General features: G+C 41.3%; 1 protein-coding gene across 2 annotated transcripts in view; it reads left to right on the top strand.

Annotated features, from left to right (window-relative positions):
- Positions 1 to 917: 917 nt before the first annotated feature.
- LOC114037594 (sulfotransferase 1 family member D1-like) overlaps positions 918 to 18,333 on the top strand; it is a 31,671-nt gene continuing 14,255 nt past the window's right edge. The window contains exons 1-3 of one of the 2 annotated variants that reach the window (XM_027854510.1): positions 918 to 1,215; positions 15,024 to 15,178; positions 16,368 to 16,493. In XM_027854510.1, the coding sequence (XP_027710311.1) occupies positions 15,034 to 15,178; positions 16,368 to 16,493 (271 nt within the window). In that variant the 5' untranslated portion in view covers positions 918 to 1,215; positions 15,024 to 15,033. Of the gene's footprint in view, positions 1,216 to 15,019; positions 15,179 to 16,367; positions 16,494 to 18,333 lie in introns of both variants that reach the window. The other variant, XM_027854509.1, reaches the window with a different exon arrangement.

Genomic DNA, 18,333 nt, shown 5'->3' with positions numbered 1-18,333 from the left:
AAAAGCTACCCCCAAAAAAGTGAAAATAGTATGCTTCGACCTTCATTCAGACTGGCCAGCTCTTTCTCTGGATATGGATAGCATTTTCCATCATGAGCCTTTTGGAGTTGTCTTGCCTCATCATATTGCTGAGAAGAGCTGAGTCTACCAAAGTTGACCATCACGCAATGTTGCTGTTACTGTGTACAATGCCGTCCTGGTTCTGCTCATTCATTTCTTCATCTAGAAAATGAGCTGGAGAAGGCAATAGCAAACCACTCCCATATCTTTGCCAAGAAAAAAAGAGCACCAAAAGGAGTCACAAAGAGTCAGACATAAAACAACTAAACAACTAAGCAATATCAATAAAAACAACCTAACCACTGTGCCACCTAACTACCCCATATAAATGTTAGCTGTTATTATGATTATTACTGTTGTTTGGATAAAATGAGTCAATATTTGTGAAGCTCTTTGCATCCTTTAAAGTGCTCTATAAATACAGTCAATAGAGTTTATGATAAACTCTACAAGTCATTTCCTTTCATACAGAAGGAGGGTGTCAGAAAGTTTACCAAAAGCCAAGGCTGGCAAACCTTGGACTGGATAGGGTTAACCCATTGAACGCTTTAGGAAGCAAGCATGTCTGGCTCTACAGGCTGGTTTGGCTAAAAGCTAAGCTTTGTTACAATGAAAAATTGTTGTATTTTCTTAATATGGTCTTAATTTTCTTAATATTCACTTAATACCAGTGCCTAGCTCCATGTCCTCTAATGGCTACACTTATTGACTTGGCCAAGTATTGGGTCTGCCATTGATAAAATGTGCCTGTTTTCCACCCTCTGTTTTACAGCCGTGTAGTTATAAGTACATCTGTATCCGGCCCAGCCTCCCTCCCTCAGGGGAGGAGCTGGGAGGGCTCCTTTATCTGACAAACATATTTAGTCACAGCACCTGGTCCAGCTGCTGAGCCTGGTAGATTTCCTCTGCTTCTGTTTCATCCTGACCCCCACCAAGGCAAAATACATCTGCAACTACACCTCCCCAGCTTAGAATACCAACCATAAAAAGTGCCTGATCAGGTCACTTTGTTGAATATCCTGTTCATCTCATTTTATTGCCTTTTCTAAGTTGAAAGAATTCATCTAAGTTGACTCGGTCACTGGAGCTGAATCATTTTCCAAATCAGGCAGAGAAAATCTGGACTTCTGATTTTTCGGGAGAGACAAGAAACAGGTAAGGAATAACACTACCCTCTTATGATTAATAACCCGATCTTTCTTGGGTTAATCAAAAATTCAAAGAACCAAAAAGCTGAAGGGTGAGCAGAGTGTAGAAGATATGGCTAGTATTTGGGAGAACTGCCTTTTTTAGTCCTAGCTCTGCTACTAACCACCTGTATGCCCTCAGGGGAGTCACTTTGGGTGAGCTGGTTCATTATAAAATGAGCGAAGCTCTTAGCTGAGATAATCTCTGGGGTTCCATCCAGCATTGAAGTGTCCTGCTCTGCTGAGATGTCAGAGACAGGAAAAAACAGTTTGAATGCACCATTGTGATGTAAGCCCCTATACCACAATGTGACAGGGCTGGGTTTTCCCACTCCCCAAACAATACAGGTGAAATCTGAGGAGTCTCGGTGCGCGATGCTAACACATGGACTCGAAATGTTTATAATCCTCTGTCGGTATTTCTGATATCTTTCAGTTGTAGCTTCTCAGATAACAGTACTAAGTTCAAGTAATTAAAGGCCTTATACAGGAAAGAGTTCCTTGGGAAAAGGGACGTCAGGAAATAAGTCACACGATTTGTTTGCCCGACTGTCTTACATGAGTTTCTTTTCCTGGTGGCTACAGCATCAACTTTTACAAATGCACTTTTGGAATTTTACTTTTCAATAAATGCATTCATTATTTGGCTGTTATCATGGTGGATTTCCAAGTGCATTTATCCTCCTTTTTTTTTTTTTAATGTTATCAGGACATCACGAGGTCACATGAACCAACCTCTCATCATCAGAAGGCAGGCACTAATTAAGCCCAGCTCTGAGAAGTTCAGTTGTTTCAGTCACGTTTGACTCTTCCTGACCCCAGTTGGGGTTTTCTTGGCAAAGATACTGGAGTGGTTTGCCATTTCCTTCTCCAGCTCATTTTACAGATGAGGAAATTGAGGCAAACAGGGTTAAGTGACTTGCCTAGGGTCACACAGTCAGCTTGGTGCTGCTCTATCCACTGTGCCACCTAGCTGCCTCCTCTGGGAAGGAAAAGAAGGGCAATTGGGGTAGGCAGGTGGAGTATTCATGGATCACTGCAGAGCAGAACTGGCTAGCCAAAAATTGAGCTTCTCTGTATGTGGGAAAAGGAAATGAAAATCCAGCCAGAGCCTGACCTGCCCCCACTAGGATTTACCTTGAGCAGGAACTTGAGCCAGACCCTACAACACTGCCATCTTGGATCACAGTCTTTCCTGCGACCATAATCTGTTGTCATTCCACATCCTCACTGTGACCACTAATCCCTCCACTCCTCCGTTTTTCCAGGACTTCACTCCTACACTGGCTACACTCCTCTCTCTTCCCCAAGTTGACTCCTTGGTTCAACCAGTTTAACTCTCCACTTTCTCCTTCTCTTGAGTCCCTTGCCTCCCTATTCTACAGATCTTTCCCTGCTAAGCACTAGTCTAGGATCACTCCCACCATGCACTGCCTTTGCTCCTACTCATGTGCTGCTAAACAAAGCTGGAAAAAAAATCACAAAACTGTGCTAACTGGGTCCACTACAAGTTTATTTTACATCATCTCAAATGGGCTCTCACTGAGGCAAGGCAACCCTGTAATACCTCCTTAATTGCACCACATGCACTTACTCACCTTATCACCTTTTTCATCCTTCCCATGACTCCCGGTCCCTCGCCCTCTCAGCTAAGACCCTTGATTCGCATTTCACTGAAAAATGAGACTATTTGCCAAGAGTTGCCTCTTCTCCCATCTTCTTCATCTCGCATCTACATGCCGTCCCTCACCCCTGTCTCATGTGAAGAGGGGGTCCTTCTCCTTACCAAGACAAACTCCTCTCAATGCAAAAGAGCATGCTATCTCATCTTCCAACATCTATTATTCCCACTCTCTCGATAACCTTCAATCCCTCCCTTTTTACTAGCTGCTTATGCCTGTGTCTCCCCCAAGGTGAAAAAACCCTCACTTGATCCATCCATCCCTGCTGGCTCTCAACCTATATCTCTCCTCCTTTTCATGCCGTGTAGAAGGCTGTCTACAATTGGTGCCTCCCCTTTCTCTCCTCTCACGCTCTTCTTAACCCCGTATAATCTTGGTCTGACCTCATCACTCAGCCAGAACTGCTCTCTCCGAAGTCACCAGTGATCTAATTGCTAAATCCAATGGCCTTTTTTCATTCCTCATTCTTTTTAACCTCTCTGCAGCGTTTGTCATTGTCGATCATTCTCTTGTCCTTTATATTCTCTTCTCTCTAGATCATTGAGACACTGCTCTCACCTGCTTCTCCTCCTGTTTGACCACTCCTCAGTCTTCTTTGCTAGATTTGCATCCAGGGGATGCCCACTACCCATGGGAGTTCCCCAAAACTCTATCTTAGGTTTTCTTTTTTTTCTCTCGATACTCTTTTCCCTGACGATCTCATTAGCTTCCACATAGGGGATCATACCCTCACCTGTAGGTGCTCTACCCAAAAGAATACAAATTTTGATCACTGAAACTTAGCAAGATATCTTGGGGTTTATGGGCTAGATTTCATTTTTATGGACCATGCCTTAAACCCAAATCAGTATGGCTCTCATTGATTGGCCAACAATGGGTGCCTACCCAAGCCTCTCTTGATCATTGTTTGGATTCTGATGGCTCAGAGGGAGGGCAAATAGCAAATGTTTCTGTTTTGGCCAGAAACCCTGAGGCTCTTCCCCTCCCAGATGGATTTTTTTTTTATACTAGGTAAAAGAAACCATTCTTTGCTTCATTTTTACCTAGCTTTTTATCACTGAATGGGTGTTGCCTCAGACAAACTGAGACCTGGAAAAGACCTTAGCTTAAAAAAGTCAAGGCCTCCCACTGCTTCTGGTGCCATCACCAGTTGTCCTGATCCACTTCTGACCACTGGACCCAGAGGGCACTTTGAAGAGAGAGTGAGGCTGGTGACTTTGCACAGCCCTCCCTCATTTAAATCCAATTCACTTGAAAGTCATGACATCTCCTTCCTGATGTCATGGTCCTCTTTGAGAACGAAGGACAAACAACAACAATCTGTGAAGGTCAGGGTTAGACTAGGAGAGTGGAAATATGGGAGGTAGATGAAAGGATTATGTTAGAGACGTGAGACAGATCCCAATAGGGATCAAAAGGTCTGAGTCTGACTGTTCAACCTTCTTTTGTTTTCTGTTCTCCTTACAACACCAACTTACGCAAAACTACCAGTTTGGTTCAGGGGGAAGTAACAATAGACAGACAAACCTACAGACAGACAAATAGACAGGTATTTTATATACATATGTGTGTATACACACATATATACATACATAATGATCTCTCTATATATATACAGACCATATTTACTTTTTGCTTTATTTATAATAAAATATAGAAGAGTTGGTTAAAATTAATTTCAAAAATTTCAGCAAGAAAATCAACACAGTAGATGGTGCAATTTCCTAACTACCATCAATCAATCGATATTTATTAAGTACCTATTATGTGCCAGGCATTGTGCTTAGTGCTGAGTGTTTGAGATTTTTTAAAAAAACTGATAAAAGCAAGTGATGACTGCAGAGGAATAAAAGGGGTATGTTTATATAGACAGATAGCAAAAGGAAGAAGAAATAAAGGAGGTATATACACGCAAATAAATAAAGATGAAACTCTTTGATTGTCCAACTCTGCTAACTAAGCTTCTCTCCAAAAGAAACCTATTGAGAAAATTAAAAGCTGTTTGTCCATACCGTCAGCAGCAGCTAGAATATACGATCTCATAGACGTCTTCAATTCCTCCCGAGGTTTATGCTGGTAGGTGGTATCTATGGTATCCTCAGACCCTGGGGACGTCAGGTGGACAAAAGTCTAGTTAACTCCTCCGTTGGCAATCACCTGTACTGGGAGCTCCTGAAACAGATGCCTCAGTAGCTGCTAAAATCCTACTATATACATATATTGTATGAACTGTTAGAGAATTTCGAGGCACTTGATGGTATCACAGAAACCATAAGGAATCTAGAATTGGGAAACCTGGACTCTTACTTGCTAACTGTGAGACTTTATTAATAATAGCATTTATGTATCACCTTCAAGTTTGCGAAGCACTTTACCAAAGTTATCTCCTTCTATCTCCCCGAAAGCCCTGGGAACTATTATTATCCTCATTTTATAGATGAGGAAACTGAGGCTGAGAGAGGTAAATGGTTTGTCCAAGGGCACACAGCTAGTATAAGCCTGAAGCAAGATTTTAATTCAAATCTTCCTGATTCCCAATCCAACATTCTGTGCACTTTCCCCCTTAGCTGACTTCTTAATTTCTTCATCTACAAAATCAGAAGCAATGCGCATAGTGGAAAGAGCACTGAAAATAGGGGGGCTGAATCCAAATCCCACCCCAGACACTTATATCTGGGTGACACTGGACAAGTCTATGTATTAAAGAGAGAGAAAGATTCTGGGCAAGTCTATATACCAATAAGATGAGAATAAGAATACTTGCACTAACTACTACCCAGGGTGGCTTACTAAATAATAATAATAGCTAGCACTTATGAAGTGCTTTAAGATTTGCAAAGCACTTTACAAATATTATCTCATTTGATCCTCACAACAACCCTGGAGGGTAAGTGCTATTATTATCCCCCTTTTACAGATGAGAAAATTGAGACAAACAGCAGTGAAGTGACTTGCCCAGGGGTCACTCAACTAGTGACTGTTTAAGGCCGAATGTGAGCTCGGGTCTTCTGAGTCCTATATATTCAGGAATCTAGGTGGTAAAATGGATGAAGCGCTGGATCTGGAGTCAGGAAGACCTGAGTTCAAATCCAGTTTCAGACACATATTAGCTATGTGACCCTGGGCAAGTCACTTAACCCTGTTTGACTCATCTGTAAAATGAGCTGAAGAAGGAAATGGCAAACCACTCCAGTACCTTTGCCAAGAAAACCCCAAAGGGGACACGAAGAGTTGGACACGACTGAAATAACTGGACAGAAACTTGCAGTCAGGCTGATTTTTGATTGACTGAAGGAAAACATTACTAAGCAGTAGAGTTATCCAGAAGTTGAACAAGTTGACGCAAGGCAGAATAAGAAGAATCTTGACTTTGGTTGGAGGCAATGGGTGGCCATGAAGTTAACTTGGGCATTTGCTTGCATTATTCCAGTTAATTAATAGCCCAAGTTACATAATTCAGGCACAAATTGGACTTGACAGCTTCAAATTCCTTGATAACCATAAAATTTTATAATTCTGTCATATGAAGTCGACTTTCTTTATCTATTAAATAGAGATGATAACGATATTTTCCCTTCCCACTTCCAAAGGTTTGTTATGAGAATCAAATTAATTCATATTTCTAAAAGTGGTCTAAAGGGTACTAAGGAGTGTTTTGTAATGTATAGTATTATTATTTTAATTAATTATTAATAATGATGATAGTTAAAATTTAAAGTTAAGCAAGAAAAATTCCACAGGGTAAGGACTTTCTTTATCTTATCGTATTAAGGGGCAATAGAATTCCACACTATGCTTTAGTTAACCCCTCCCAGTGGGTTAATCATATATTTCAAGGGACTGATTGTTTTCTGAAAGATTAGAAATATCCTCTGGAGGAAATTCTATTCCCAGACACCTTGGTTACAGAAGTAAACAATAAGGGCCCAATGGAAACGATTAACAGGTTGTCTGGATTTGAGCTTACTCTATTGCAAGGATCCCTGATGCAGGAATTTGGAAGGTACTCAGGGCAGAGTAAATTGAATGATCTTGGCTCTGATACTTGATTTTTAAAATCTCTGGAGTTTAAGGTAAGTGAAATTTGCATCCAATAAGATAAGATACATTTTGGGAATTTCTTGCATAGAAGAATGTTTTGGTTCTAAGGAGTCATGATTTTGCTATATGATATAAACCAACTCAATGCAAATCTGACTAATATCCATAAAATGGGATAGAGGTGGAGAAAGGCCATTTTTAACTAATGCTTAGTTTCTGCATGTAAACTATAATAACTAATTCAATTCATTGTCATCCTAGGAGGGTTAGGGGTAAATAGCACTTCATATAAATAAGATCATCCATTATTGTGATGTTGCCACACATTAAGTGGGATTAACACAAGATGCCATATGTCCTCAGAAACAGGTCAAAAGAAAATATTCTCAGCTTTTACGAACAAGCAAAGCAATCCTGATATATGAACAAGAAGAAGAGCTATTAAAAACAAAATACCAGATCACATGAAATCCATGTTTTTCCTTGGAATATGCATCACATCCTATGCATTAGATTGCTCTATTCTCTACTCTCATATTTTCATGAAGACAATTTATATTTTTTAAGTACTGCAGTGTCCTAGAAAGTGAACAAAAGGCATTCTGAGCTAACACTATTCTCCTTTTCTGGAATGCTTCCCTCCTCCCTTCTAGCTACTCATCTATAGCGAAGCTCTAGTCCTCTTCAAAAGCCTAGCCAAGTTCCACCCTTTCCTCACCACAACTCACCCATGAAAGCTTTCCAGTCTGTGCTAAATGCACAGCAATCTCTCACTTCTATGAGCATCCGTAACACCTAATGTCCAATTCCACTCATTTATACTATAGGATGGAAAGGATGGTATTTTCTCCTTCTATCCCCAAAAGTTTGTTATGAGAATCAAATTTCCCATTTGCGAAAGTCATCTAAATACTACAAAGAAGTTCTTTCCAATGTACAGTATTATTATTATAGTTAGTCATTAATAATATCAATAGTTACGATTTAAAGTTCAGCCCTGGATAAACACTATTTGCATTGGCATTCGTCACTTGAAATTGACATCCTATTGCTTGACAACTTAATAGTAAACACTTTGACACAGCTCTATCACCCAGCACAATGTTTTTGCTCCTAACAAAAACTTAATATGTTTGTCAGTAATAATACATATATACTTGTACTGTGCATTTTTCTCACTGGGGTGAAGTAATTCACTTTCACTGTACAAATAAATCCAAACACATTCAGGAAAAATGCCAAATAAAGCTTTCTTATCGAGAGAAAATGAACCTAGTAAAAGCTAGGTGGCGCAGTGGATAGAGCACCAGCCCTGGAGTCAGGAAGACCTGAGTTCAAATCCAGCCTCAGACACTTGACACTTACTAGCTGTGTGACCCTGGGCAAGTCACTTAACCCCATTGCCTAGTCAAAAAAAAAAAAAAAAAGACTAAGTGAGGGGAAACCTGTTCTAAAGGGATACAGTTCCTTTGTGGAGGAGTGTATGGATCAATAATCTCTTTATCTACCCCTCCAATTTTACTGGTGTAGAATAAAATTGCTTGGACTATACTGTCACCTATACATAAATAGCCTGGATAGTTATACTTGGAAACATTTGATCTATGGCCTTCCTGTTTTCTATAATCTAAAAAGTGCATCTTTACTGTCATGACCATGATATGGAGTTTGGACAGAATGTTTGCAATTAGCTTGAGAAGATTGCCACTCAAAGGCTTTCTTGATCTCTGGAAGAAGACATACAGATAAGATCTATCCATTATTAAGGATGGGATTTTGCAAGTGATTCATGCTGTCATTAAGACAAAAGAAGATGCAAGACACGTAGGTTTTCTTTAGGAATGCTGAAAAATGAAACAGAAGCAGGTCAGGACAAGCCAGGCCAAGAAACCAGTGAAAACAACAAGATGAAAGAGCAGTTCTCTCCACCCAGGCAAGCAGGACTGGCCAGCCGTCAGTCAAGAAGCATTTATTAAGCTCCAACTACGTGCCAGGCACCGTGCTAATCAGATCCTGCACATATAAAAATGTTGTAGTCAGTGAGTGTTAGTCAATAAGTATTTGTTGAGCACCTGCTCTGTGATAAACAAGCCAAGTGCTGGGGATGTAAAGAGAGGCAAAAGATAGTGCCTATCCTCAAGGGCCTTACAATCTAACGGGGAAAAGAATGAGCAAATACATATATACAGGGCAAGCTATAGGCAGGATAAATAGGAAATACTTAACAGAGGGAAGGCACTAGAATTAAGAGGGGTTGGGAAAGGCTTCCTGGAGAAGGTGGGATTGTAGCTGGGACTTGAAGGAGGCCAAGGAAGCCAGGAGAGGTGGAGACGAGGAGGGAGAGCATTCCAGGCACTGGGGATAGCCAAAGAGATGGAGTGTGCGGCCTGTGGAACAGCCAGGAGGCCAGGGTCAATGGATCAAACAGTCTGTGTCAAAGAGTAAGGTGCAGGGGCAGCTAGGTAGCATAGTGGAAAGAGCACCGGCCCTGGAGTCAAGAGGAGCTGAGTTCAAATTCGGCCTCAAACACTTGACACTTACTACCTGTGTGATCCTGGGCAAGTCACAATCCCAATTACCACACACATATACACACAAAGAAAGGTGTAAGAAGACCTGAAAGGTAGGAGGGGGCTAGGTTATGAAAGGCTTTGAACGCCAAACAGATGACTTTGTATTTGATTCTACTGGTGATAAGATGGAACGAAATCTTTCTCTGTCCCCTGCAAGCAGGAAGAGACCAGCCCAGAAGATGGGCACACTCAGTCCCTACTACTCACCTTTCCAAGTTCTCTTTGCATGTTGGCATTATGCAAATGACACAAAGAACATCAGGCTAACTTACAGTTACCCAGAGCCCTGAGAAGTCCAGGGGCCCCTGGGCACAGCTGGATACGAGGCTAGGTCTTCCTGATTCTAAAGCCAGCCCAGAAACACATGTAGACATAAGGCTGCCTCGTTTTTGTGCTTTAGGGAATTTTCTCAATGGCTCTGCTTGTCATCCATAGCGAAATTCCCATCTGGGGTAATTCACTTTCAGTGTACAAATAAATCCAAATACATTCAGGAAAAATGCCAAATAAATCTTCCTTATCAAGAGTAAATGAAGGGGCAGCTAGGTGGTGCAGTGGATAGAGCACTAGCCCTAGATTCAGGAGGACCTGAGTTCAAATCCAGCCTCAGACACTTGACACTCACTAGCTGCGTGACCCTGGGCAAGTCACTGAACCCCATTGCCTAGCCAAAAACAAAAAAGATTAAATGAGGAGAAACCTGTTCTAAAGGCATGCAGTTCCTTTGTGGAGTGCCAAATTCACCCTAATAGGCTTCTTGTTTAGTGACTAGAGTCAGAAAGATCGCCCTTCTAGGCAAGAATGCCAGAAAACTACACTACGAGATATTCCCTGAGATTGGGATTTGCTGTTAACATCTTAGAAAAACAAACTTGTTAAGGACTATTCATGTTGACTATTCCCTGACCCCCTTCCCAATGTCTCCAGAAGAGTCAGCTAGGGGATTAAATCCCACGTTTGTTAAGAAATCTTGACCCAAACACATACACACACACACTGCTAGTGCCTTCCCTATGAAATTACTTCTCATTTCTGATAGATAGGTAGATAGATAGGCAGATAGAGAGCTATATACATATGTATCTTAAGATATTTATGTAAAGCATAAGATATATATATATGTGTATGTGTATGTATATGTATATGTATATGTATATGTACATGTACATGTATATGTATATATAGCTCCCATTCTTACGTGAGCTCCTTGAGGGCAGAGACCATAATGTTGCCTTTTTTTGCATCCCCAGGGCTTAGCACAGTACTTGGCACATTATAAGCACCTAATAAGTGTTTGTTGATTCATTGACGCCATTCCATTGATGCCATACCACTCTCAATGCCCCCCGCCCCTTGCTATTAACTAAGTAATTCTAAAATTACACTGGTTAGGGCAACCTATCTTGTGAATGATGTTGTGGGGTATGCCTAAACGTTTTTTATCCATCATCTCCTATAGTTCCATCCCCAGGGCCTCCTATAATACTAGTAACATTATTGACGTGCCAGCCAGGAGGGGCTATGCTCTGGTGGTGACTTAGATGGAGTGTAGGAGCCTGATGCTTGAAAACTAAATTACAGGAAACGTGTGGTACCCTCCCAGGAGGCAGATGCTGGGACATCAATGCTAAGCAACAGGGAGGGGACAAAGCTCCTACAGGATACATGAAGAAACTCAAGCATTTGAAAGCCAGAACTGATCTTGATGAAGACTTTTAAGTAGAAGCTTGGTAATAAGCTTCAGGATCCCCTAGCAGGGCCTCTGATAACACGGCAGGGCCACGGCTCATGGGGTATGCTCACTCTACCAGGCAATAGACCAGAATATCCTAGGAGCTAAGGGATGTGCGATCCAAGGGCCAGAAAGGATGGAAGGATAGACAAGTCTACAGTCCATGCAGCTAGGGACCAACCAACATAATTGGGCACCCTGATGTTGGCAGCGCAGGGTAATACAAGGCATACCATGAGCCCTGGGTCACTGACACTCAGATTTCACTAGTTCTGTGTCCGAATAGGAAAGGGGAGCCTACAAACGGGCAGCAAAAAGTAGAGAAGAACCTCTGCAGTAAAGCCAAAGCCTCCAGTCCCCAGCCCATCAACATTCTGTCCTGGAGTGGGCCCAGTTTTTAGACATGAATGGACTTGGAATACTCGACTGCTTTGTGTAGGCAATGGTGCATTGATGGAAGACATGGGCGATGATCTTCCACAGGGCTCAGCTCAGATGGGCAAAGTCCCACCAACCCCACCCACACTGATTTCGAAACAATGATCTTGAGTCCAAAGTTGTAAGAGGCGGCGAGAACCCGGAATAAGGGGCGCTTTGGGGAAAGCGCAGATCAACAGCCTTCCAGCCCCGAGGAAAGTCTCAGGAGATGGAAGGGAGCCAGTTACCAGGACCCTGAAATTCAGGCTTCTCCGCCAAGAGACTTTGACAAGGACTAAGGCCCTGGATGAGAATTTCTGGGATGGGAACAATGGTCTACTTCCCAATCCCCATGCAGTTAGGTCTAGATTTTCATAAAAGGTATTAAAACAACCTAGACCATGACAAGCAGCTCAGACAAGGGTGGGGGGGAGTTCACTCAGCTGAAGTAACTCATTTTGTTCTCAATCCAAGTTCCTGTTGACTATTCTTCCCCTGTGTGACTAGTTACATTCCCCATCAGTATTTAATTTTGTTCCAGCATTGAATTGAAACCACCAGGGGACTGACCCAGAATAACTGGTTTTGTCCCCAAGTCGTATTCGGCACTCAGAGATGATCAGTCTACAGAGAAGCAAAAAGTAGAACATTAGATAAAATGTTGGACCAGGAAACGTTTAAGAAAGCATCGATACCTTTCCTGTTTATTCTAGCAGAAGCTGGTCAACTTCTTCCACGAGTCCAAGCCGAAAAGGTCAAGGATTGGAGAGAAGAGATGATGAGGCCTGCAGAGCACTGGGCCAAGACAGGGAAAAGCAGGAGTAGTTGTTCCCTGACATCTTTAAAGAGAGTCAGGAAGTGGAGTGAGGGCTGGGATTGCTTGAATAAGGCATTTTAAAGACCAGCCTGATAACAGGGACGGAGAGCTGCCTAGCTCTAGGAATCAGGATGCATAGAGTGCTGGGAAAGTAGGACAGTAATCTGATTGGAAAGGACAGGCACCATGTGAATGATTTCAGTGAGTTATGTGGGAGATCCAGAGAGTAAGGGACATGGGGGGTGTCAGCTGGGAAAGGGAATGATGGCAAAGAGCTGTTCTTCGTCTAATCTGAGGAAGATTATTGGGGGAAGGGAGCAAAGCCTAAGGCTGTGAATTGGGTTTCTATGCATGCAGGAGAGAGACGAACCATGGAAAACTATAAAATCCCATTCTGTCTGCACAGACTCTAAATCATGGGTTTCTGAGCTCTTCAATTCTCTTTTAGGAAGAGATTGCCTTCTTAGTGGGATATAGGGTGACCTAGGATATACAGGACATGCACCATTGCATCAGGACATTCCTTTAGGGGTGATACCATTCCTTCTTCTTGTTGTTCAGTCATGTCCAGCTCTGCATAACCTCATTTGGGGTTTTCTTGGCAAAGATACTGAAGTGGTTTGCCATTTCCTTCTCCAGCTTATTTGACAGATGAGGAAACTGAGGCAGTTAAGTGACTTGCCCAAGGTCACACAGCTAGTAAGCATCTATGGCCAGATTTGAAAGCAGATCTTAACCCTGTTGGCCTCAGTTCCTCAATCTGTAAAATGAGCTGGAGAATGAAATAGCAAACGACTCTAGTATCCCTACTAAGAAAATCCCAAACGGGGTCACAAAGAGTCAGACACAACTGAAAAATAACTGAACAACAACAACAGCTTCCTCACTCCAGCCCAGTGCTCCATCCACTCTGCCACCTAGCTGCTCAATTCCATTTCTACTCGCCTTGAATTACATTTATTTTAAATGGTCATATTTACTGCTGATTTCAGTTAAGCTTTAATGGGTTTCAGCTTTAGGAGAAATGGCACTGTTGTCACAGGGTTCGTCCGTACAACTAGTTATAAGACCATAGAAGAAACCTGAGAAGCCTTCTAGTTTATTTCCCTCCTTTTACAGGTGAGGAAACTGAGGCAGAGGTTTAAATCACTTGCCCATCATCACGCATCAAATATGGGTCAAAGGCAACATCTGATCCTGGGATCTCTGGCTCCAAAGCCAACACTTTCCCCACTATACCATAATGTCTATTATTGAGTATGTTTTGTAAAGTTACTTAAAGTGAGGTTAGGCACAGTGAGGTGAAACTTAGGATAGTTTTCCCACCACACATCAAACAACCAAGCGGAGTCCTAAAACATAGCAAAGTCAGCACTGGAAGATATCTGAAAGAATCCTCCCTAAGATAAATAATACAGAAAAAAGTGACTGACCAGTTAGTTATTCAATTATTAAGCATCTATTAAACATCTACCCTGTGGGCCATCTAGGTCTGAATTAGCATGCATAAAGAATCAGGTAGGTGGCCACAAGTATTCAAAGTCACACCATTTGAAGTTATAATTCTTTAAAATATGGTTATTGGTTCCAGTCCAATAGAAATACGCAGAGGGAACTGAAATGATGTGACTACTACACAGGATTCATTATTCACACTCATCAGGACCCAGCTCACTAAATAAATGTGTGTTGATTAATTGGTTTATTACTATTTTAGCCAAAGCTAAAATTTGGACCATTGAAGGTACTTTAATAATTGACAGTTGCTTGATTTTTTTTCATATCCTTGTTTTTGCTCCCATTTGTTTTTCCTAACAAGAATTTTGAACTTAGATTCTAATCCTATAATTAAATTAATAAGAAAGGGATTAATTTCCAAGACATGCTGATAAAATCTGATTGAATGTCCCAAAGAAAAACTGAACCACTCAGTCCAGTATTATGCAATTTTCATGTATGCAAAATTAACTATTTAAATCACTATTTGCCCTTGTAAGCATATCTTGACTTTTATGTACATAAAGGAGGATATTGTGCAAATGTTCTCTGACCTCTATAACTGCTCTGAATGATTCTGTGTTAGTCAATCAGTCAACAAACATTTGTATGCCAGCCACTGAGTACACAAAGAAAAGGAGGCAGATAGTATTACTGAAGATGTTGCAAGCAGTTTGCCAATTTTGAACTCTGGGAGTTCTTCCAAATGCCTAATTCTTTGTATTATCTTCACAATGGTGATATTGGAAGTCAAAACTATTGTCTGCTCAATAATCAATGTTAGATCAGGATTTTACTACATGTGACTTAATAACTGTGACTGAATAACTGTATTATAATAGGGTGCCACCATATATAGTTTATTATTTAATCGACCCAAAAATCATGTTATCGATATATCTGTACAGAAAACATATGTATATCAAAAATATGTATCAAATGATAGTGTCAAAATGAAGATTCCATAAACTCTAACAATATTCAACGGGGTCTTCCATTTGTTTATTTTAAAGCCAGTCTCTGAAAAATGGACGACAAAAATTTGTTCAGACAGGAATTAGTGGATGTTGATGGAGTTCCCCTCTTCCGGACCACTGCAGAAGCGTGGTCGGAGGTAGAAGGATTTGAGGCCAGACCAGATGACCTTCTCATCTCCACCTATCCCAAATCTGGTGAGTTCTGTCCCTTCGCTAAGACAAGCACAAGACATTTATAAAGACAATGTGCCGCTGTGGTTGGAGAGCTGGCCTCCAACTCATAAGGATGGTTTAGGTCCCATTTCTGTCACATACTGCCCATGTGATACTAAGCCAATCACTTCATCTCTCAATGCTCTACATCAGAGGTGTCAAACATGCAGTCATCAGGCATACATGGCCCATAGCTCTCCAGAGTATGGTTGGAACCTGATTAAAATGGAGTTCCTATCTGATTTTTATACATTGATGTGTTAATTTAAATATAGATATAGATATATCTATATATGTATGTGTGTGTTGTTCTAAGTCAATACGCAGCCCACAGAAATCCTCATGTATGGCTTAGGGGCCATTTCTATTTGAGTTTGACCCCACTGATCTAGACAACTCTTTAAAACTCTAAATGATTTTCCTAAAGCTCAGATCTCACCATGTCATCTCCCTACTCAATAAACTCCCATGACTTCCTACAACCTCCAGGATCAAATATAAAGTGCTCTATTTGACATTCAAAACCCTTCATAACCCGGCTGCCTACTACCTATCCAGTCTTCTTCCACCTTACTCCTGGTTATGTCCTCTTTGATCCAGTGACACTGGCCTCCTGGCTGTCCCATCAAGAAGAATAGCTGGTTTGTCCCCAAGTCATATTCAGCACTCAGAGATGATCAGTCTATAGAGAAGCGAAAGGTAGAACATTAGACAAAATGTTGGACCAGGAAGCATTTAAGAAAGCATCGATACCTTTCCTGTTTATTCCAGCAGAAGCTAGTCAACTTCTTCCACGAGTCCAAGCCAAAAAGGCCAAGGATTAGAGAGAAGAGATGATGGGGCCTGCAGAGCACTGGGCCAAGATGGGGAAAAGCAGGAGTAGTTGTTCCCTGGGAATAGGTACTTTTATTATCCTTATTTTACAAATGAGGAAACTGAGGCAAACCAATGTTAATAGACTTGTCCAGGGTCACATAGCAAGTAAGTATCTTAGGTGGGATTTGAACTCAGGGCTTAGTGACTCAAGGACCAGTGCTCTGTTCACTGAGTACTTAGCTGCTTTCAGTTCCCTTGTGTGAAAATGTTTTTTTCCTAATAATCACGCTTCCATAAAACTAAAATAGGTCTTTTTCTTAATTTAATGAATCTAATTTCTGTAATTTTTTTTCAGGTACCACTTGGGTCAGTGAAATCTTGGATCTGATCTACAACAATGGGGATGTGGAGAAATGCAAACGAGATGCTATATTCATTCGGGTCCCTTTCATGGAACTGATAGTGCCTGGATACGTAAATGGTATTTCCAGTGAATGTGTCTTTATTTTAGAAGAAATCAACATTCCCATACTCTTCCCATCATCTGTAGAGCAGACATTATGAAAAGTTATGGTGGGAAAAAAATCTGCAAAGCTAAAGAAAGGCATAGAAAGCTAATCCAATGTAATCTGAGCAAATTACAAAGTATAATAAGCTGATTATCAGATAACAGCAGTGAACTCTCTCCCTTCAATATGCAACCTCTTGGTGGTTAAGTAATAAGAGAAGCAGGAAACATCATTTCACCGGCCAAGAAACACATCACTCCCTAAGTGCACATCTAAAGATTTTTAGAGCTTTGATCAGATCCTAATGGAAAATCTTGAATGTGCTTATGAAGCCTTCCCTAATTTTGTTATACAAGGAAGCTATCCCCAGAAGTAACAAGAACCCAAGCCAAGTCTTTGTTTCTCAGCAGACCCTTCTCATATAACAACATCCTCCCCCTTGCCTTTGTTAGCCATGGTCAACCATTACTGCCTAAGGCTCTGCCTCCGCTAAAGCAAGCCTGTCTTCCTGACCTTTCCTGGTGCTGTCAAAACTTGTCCCATGACCTGTTTCCCAGTTAAATAACACAAAGGATAGAGCACTAGACTTAGCATGGAAGACTGAGTTTAAAGTCTACTCAGACACGTCCAAGCTCTATGATGCTGAGCAAGTCTCAGTTTTCTCTTCTATAAAATGGGGATAATAATATCATCTGTCTCAGAGGGTAAGCAGCAAATGACATAATGTATGTCAAGCACTTGGCAAATCTTAGAGCAACTCTGTGGGCAATCATCCTCTGTCTAAACATCTTGCTCTTTCATTTGAAAAGCAGCTGCCATAGTGGATTGAGCACTGGACTCGGCATTAGGAACCCTGGGTTCAAAGCCCCTTTTGACACTGGAGTCAATATAGGTCAAATTCTGACCTGTATGAGCTGTGGAACCAGAAAGAACTCAATCACACTAAACCTATTTCTTTAATCACAACAAGATAAGCATGATGACACATGTTTGTAGGATTGGGTTGTGGTAAGATAAGGGCCTGACCAATCTTAAAGTGTTAGAGAAATGTGAGCAACTATTCATTCACTTCATGAGCAATCAATTTCCCCATCATTTCTCTATCTGCAAAATGGAATCGGTAATGGCTTCCTCTAACCACCAAATGGTGGCATGTTTAAATATGAATGAAATATTTATTGGTGAAACATATAAGCCCCTAATGGAATTGTTTAGAAAAACAGCTGAATAAATAATGTAGAAGCCAAGTATAACATAAATAATTAATATGTGGATTTGGATATATGGCAGCTAGGCAGCGCAGCGCACCTAGTCAGGAAGTGGGCTTAGAGTGCTGGGCCTAGAGTCAGGAAGACTCATCTTCATGAGTTCAAATCTGGTCTCAGACACTTACGAGCTATGTAACCCTGGGCAAGTCACTTAACCCTATCTGCCTCAGTTTCCTTAACTGTAAAATGAAGGTAATAATAGCACCTACCTCAGAGGGTTGTTGTGAGGATCAAATTAGATCATATCTGTAAAGTACTTAGCACAGTACCTACATAGTTGGCTTTATTCCCTTCTTTCCTCCCCTGATGAAGGTCAGCTCTAAGACGCTGCTAAGTGACATAGTAGATAGAGCACCAGGCCAAGAGTCAGGAGAATCTAGATTCAAATCTGATCTCAGACACTTACTAGTTGTATAACTTTGGGCAAGAAACTTAACCCCATTTGCCTCAAAAAAAGAAAAGGAAAGGAAAGGAAAGGAAAGGAAAGGAAAGGAGAGGAGAGGAGAGGAGAGGAGAGGAGAGGAGAGGAGAGAAGAGAAGAGAA

This window comes from Vombatus ursinus, unplaced genomic scaffold (assembly GCF_900497805.2).
Source record: "Vombatus ursinus unplaced genomic scaffold, bare-nosed wombat genome assembly UNPS02010461.1, whole genome shotgun sequence".
NCBI classification, from domain to species: Eukaryota; Metazoa; Chordata; class Mammalia; order Diprotodontia; family Vombatidae; genus Vombatus; species Vombatus ursinus.
Note: the sequence above shows the minus strand (reverse complement) of the source record. Positions and strands in the feature narration are given on the sequence as shown.